Source organism: Sardina pilchardus, chromosome 3 (assembly GCF_963854185.1).
Source record: "Sardina pilchardus chromosome 3, fSarPil1.1, whole genome shotgun sequence".
NCBI lineage: Eukaryota > Metazoa > Chordata > Actinopteri > Clupeiformes > Clupeidae > Sardina > Sardina pilchardus.
The window spans coordinates 26267058-26272057 of record NC_084996.1 but is presented as its reverse complement, the minus strand read 5'-3'; the positions used below and the strand labels follow the sequence as shown (position 1 = coordinate 26272057).

General features: G+C 47.3%; 1 protein-coding gene across 5 annotated transcripts in view; it reads right to left on the bottom strand.

Annotated features, from left to right (window-relative positions):
• plekha1b (pleckstrin homology domain containing, family A (phosphoinositide binding specific) member 1b) overlaps nt 1-5000 on the bottom strand; it is a 42940-nt gene that overhangs the window by 1728 nt on the left and 36212 nt on the right. For 4 of the 5 annotated variants that reach the window (XM_062532575.1, XM_062532574.1, XM_062532579.1 and 1 more), the window contains one exon: nt 1-1282. This exon is cut by the window's left edge and continues 1728 nt beyond it. In XM_062532575.1, the coding sequence (XP_062388559.1) occupies nt 1078-1282 (205 nt within the window). In that variant the 3' untranslated portion in view covers nt 1-1077. Of the gene's footprint in view, nt 1283-1315; nt 1773-5000 lie in introns of those variants that run through there. The other variant, XM_062532578.1, reaches the window with a different exon arrangement.

Sequence of the window (5000 nt, the reverse complement as noted above, 5' to 3'; positions counted from 1 at the left end):
TTAAAATTAAACATGTTCACCACGAACGTTTGCCACTGTTTGCCAAATTTGAACGCCCCTCAGATGTGATAGCGGTGCGTATGTTCGAAAACAAAATAGAGTACAGCAGTCTTCGAAAGGTGTTTTTATATACTGCGCTTCAGTTGAGGACCTGGTGTACCCCAGGTGTAACTCTAGCAGGTGTCTGCAATTTATTCAAAAAGTGGATAAAGGATTTAACGTTAACATTTTACTTTACTAAAAAAAAAAAAAAAACAATCAAATCCATCCAAACTAACACACTCTGGCTAAGTAATCAACAACAAACTAAGATACAAACACCCGAGAGGAAAAGGAGGAAGAGGATGAACACAAAAAAACTAACTACAAACTACAAACCGTTTAGCAGTTCATCCACTCACTCACTCACTCACTCACTCACTCACTCATTCATCTGTCTTTCCATCCATGAAGACACCTACAGTAAAGCCCAAGCATAAACATAGCAGTGGATAGACAATATTACAAACATACACACCGTAAAAAAAATCACATACTCTTGGAGCATTACGTTTCATAAAAGAACTTCTCCACGAGGTTAGTGTGTGTGAGACAGTGTTCAGAGACTTCAGTCCCTTATAGTTCTGAATGGATACTGGTCACTGTGTGTGTGTGTGTGTGTGTGTGTGCGTGTGTGTGCGTGTGTGTGTGTGTGTGTGTGTGAGAGACAGTTCAACATGAGACTGGATGTTTAGGACCGCACAGTGTGTGTCCTAGAAACCTAAATGAGTTTGTGTGCATGTGTCAAATGTTTGTAATGTTTACAAATGTGTGTGTGTGTTGTGTGTCATTTCATATGGTGTATGAGTCATGTGTGTGTGTATGTGCGTGTTTGTTTATATGTGTGTCATTCTATATAGAGTAGGAGTCACGTGTGTGTGTGTGTGTGTGTGTGTGTGTGTGTGTGTGTGTGTGTGTGTGTGCGCGTGCGTCACACTTCGGTAACATACAACTCCTCCGTGGTCTGTGTGGAGGGGTCATTCTGTTGCCATGACAGCAGATCGGCGCGGTCATCTCCTCCGTCCTCCGTCGCCATGGTCACTTGAAGAGCCGCGCCGTCTCCTGGAGCGACAACCTGCTCCTGGGCGCCCCCGGCAACAGCCCCCGGAACTCGCTGCTGTCCCACGCCAGGCCCATCCCCGGCAGCAGTGCATTCTGGGACAGAGATGGGCGAGCGGGGGGCGGGGGGGCTCTGCAGGCTGCAGTAGAAGACTGACCCCCCCGACTGCTGCTCATCACTCCTCTGGGGGGGGGCATGGGGGGGGGGGGGGGGATAAGGACAGTTAGAGCATGTTTACGCTGACCATCGTCCTGTATTTGTCTTGTCTTGTTATGGGGGGGTTAACTGGAGTGGTCAGGCACGGTGCTGAGGGGTCGAGCAGGGGTCAACAGGGGTCAACAGGAGTTTACAGCTGTGGTGCAGTCAGCAACACGCATGGAGGGCATAGGTAAAGGTGGAGGAGGAGGGAGAGAGCTGCTGTGTGTGTGTGTGTGTGTGTGTGTGTGTGTGTGTGTGTGTGAGAGAGCGAGAGTTTGTTCAGCAAGACCAGCATCAGCAGAGGAGGTGCCAACAGGAACAGCCACGGAGGAGAGCAGGAGGAGGTGCAGGAGGAGGTGCAGGAGGAAGAGGAGGAAGAGGAGCACAGACGTTCAGTTGACAGGGGCAGCCCTCTCTCTCTCTCTCGCGCTCTTTCGCTTTTTCGCTCTCTCTCTCTTTAGAGTCACTTTACTCTCTGGAAGACAGGGTGAGACAGGGGACAGGAGAGAGGGAGGGAGGGATAGAGAGGGGGAAGGAGGGAGAGAAAGGAAGACACAGAGAAAGAGAGAGGAAAAGAGGGACACAGAGAGAGAGAAGGAGGGGTAGAGAGAGACAGGGATAGAGAGGGAAGGAGGGAGAGAAAGGGAGAGAGAGAGAGGGAGAGACACAGGGAAAGAGAGAGAGAGGGGGAAGGAGGGCATGAAAGGGAGAGAGGGAGGGAGAGAGGGAGAGAGCGACAGAGGCAGGGAGGGAGGGGTGCAACACAGAGGGAAAAGAGATATCAGAACATGCTAAAGGGGTTAGCTGCTCAGCCACACACACATCAGAGACGTGGGCTGGTTGGGGAGGTGAGGGAGGTGGGGCTCCAGACGTCAGCAGGGTCCCACCTCATCCCCTCACAGGGGGGGCACAGAGCTGCCAGGTACAGAGAGGAGAGGAGAGCGCCAGCATCTCAATGGGGCTGAAGCTAGCGGGTTAGCAGCGTTAGCGCTGCCTGCACAGTGGGTGACTTCCTCCTACGGCTGGATAAGGATGTGCCACTCATAAGACTAGACTAGCAACCATGGCTCTACGGATGTGCCACTCATAAGACTAGACTAGCAGCCATGGCTCTACGGATGTGCCACTCATAAGACTAGACTAGCAACCATGGCTTTACGGTTGTGCCACTCATAAGACTAGACTAGCAGCCATGGCTTTACGGATGTGCCACTCATAAGACTAGACTAGCAGCCATGGCTCTACGGATGTGCCACTCATAAGACTAGACTAGCAACCATGGCTCTACGGATGTGCCACTCATAAGACTAGACTAGCAGCCATGGCTCTACGGATGTGCCACTCATAAGACTAGACTAGCAGCCATGGCTCTACGGATGTGCCACTCATAAGACTAGCAGCCATGGCTCTACGAGAGCGACGGTAGGATAAAACTAGCAGCATGGCTTCTAACTCTCATGGAAACTAATGCAAAGAAGCATCTACCTAATCCAATGGGCTTTTACTGTACTTCTTTGTCCATCCAAGAGAACAAGAAAAGCTTCCACTAGGAATCATATGATGAAATATTATTTACTATATTATTTTAGCTTCAATATTATCTTTGGAGAATAATATTATTGCAGGAGAACAGAGTGAGGAACAAATAGTTTTGGGGTACAATGCTGAACAGTGCTGAATAGTGATGTACAGTGATGAACAGTGATGAACATAAACAGTGATGTGCAGTGATGTGCAGTGATGAACAGTGATGAACAGCGATGTGCAGTGATGAACATAAACAGTGATGAACAGTGATGAACAGTGATGAACAGCGATGTGCAGTGATGAACATAAACAGTGATGAACAGTGATGAACAGTGATGAACAGCGATGTGCAGTGATGAACATAAACAGTGATGAACAGTGATGAACAGTGATGAACAGCGATGTGCAGTGATGAACATAAACAGTGATGAACAGTGATGTGCAAAACAATAATAAATGTCACTACACAAAACACATGAAACAAACAAAAATGTGCATGAAACATGTCAAATGTAATGAAACATGACCGCTGTTTTCACAGAGCACTGTTTTAGTAATGAACCCAAGCTGGGCTGATGAGCCTGGAGATGAGGATGGAGGATGGAGGATGGAGGATGGAGGATGGAGGATGGAGGATGGAGGATGGGGGATGGAGGATGGAGGATGGAGGATGGAGGATGGAGGATGGAGGATGGAGGATGGAGGTTAATGAGGGAGGAGACATCCTCTGCTCCAACTGAACTGGGCCTTTGAGGATGAGTTAAGCCTAACTTTGATAATCTCACACACACACACACACACACACACACACACACACACACACACTCGCAAGCATGTGCTCGTATAAGTCAGACATCCCTTCTGCTCATAGAGGTGAGGAGTCATGGGGGGGGGGGGGTTTGTGGAGGTAGATGGGCTGAATCAGCACGAACAAGGTGTGTGTGTGTGTGTGTGTGTGTGTGTGTGTGTGTGTGTGTGTGTGTGTATGTGTGTGCGCGCCTCTGTGTGTGTGTGTGTGACAGAAAGAGGAAGAGAAGAGATAACAGGTGAAAAAGAGATAAGTTGTGTTTGATGGAGAAAATGAGCGCTAACATAGTGGAAATAAAGATGGGTGATTCTGTCACTGAAAATGATTTATTTACTTCTGACGATACGAATCTCTGCTGGCGAGATCTGTTGCCCAAAACGTTCTAGATGATTCTGAGGAAATCCACTAAGGGCTTGAGCCTTGGGAGGTTAATTAAAGTTCAAAAGTTCAGACGTTAGAACGGCAGGCGGTGAGATAAAGTCGCCTAAAGCTTATCGCTCGCGTCCTGCCGTACAACGTGATTATTTCCTCTCCACCTGCCTGCTTCTCGCCGCACCAGCACACCTTGTGACCGCAACACACACACCTTGTGACCGCAACACACACACCTTGTGACCGCAACACACACTCTTAACGGAATGGACCCTCTGTCTGTCACACAGTAGAGTCCAAGATGTCAGTGGGAGATCTTAAAGCAAAGCACAGCGACTCTGGAGTCATCATAATGGGTGAAGCAGATCGTTGGTTAAGGAGATTGACGGTTAGAAGGTGTAGTTGTTTGTTTGTAGCAGTTTATATGGATTGTCTGTTAGAGGGTGTAGTTGTTTGTTTGTAGCGGTTTAAGGTTGTTGGTTAGAGGGTGTAGTTGTGTGTTTGTAGCGGTTTAAAGGATAACTCGCCAATATGCATCCTAGGGTGCTTTTGAGAACATACACGAGTCAAACTTTCGTTTAAAAGCATAATTACAAAAGCATAGCTGTTCAAAACCTTTCTTTTAGTAAATGTTCTCAATGCTCAAGTTCATGTGTAGAGACATTGATGATAATTAGACTAAAGTGTCATGATCTGTCGAACTTCTGAATGTTTTAACAGTAGTGACTTTAACACGATCATGTATCAAAATAGCAGTGCCCCTACCATTCCCATTCAAAATGCCACTTGACCTAAGAACGACAACATAGAAAAGCTTAAAAGTGGCGCTTTCGCCGTAATTATGCTAATTATTTTAAACGAAAGTTTGACTCGGGTAAATTCACAAAAAAACACTCTAGGATGCATTTTGGCGAGAGTTCTCCTTTAAGGAGACCGTTGTTTGAGAGGGTGTTGTTTGTTTGTTTGTTTGTTTGTTTTAGCTGCTTAGCACATGCT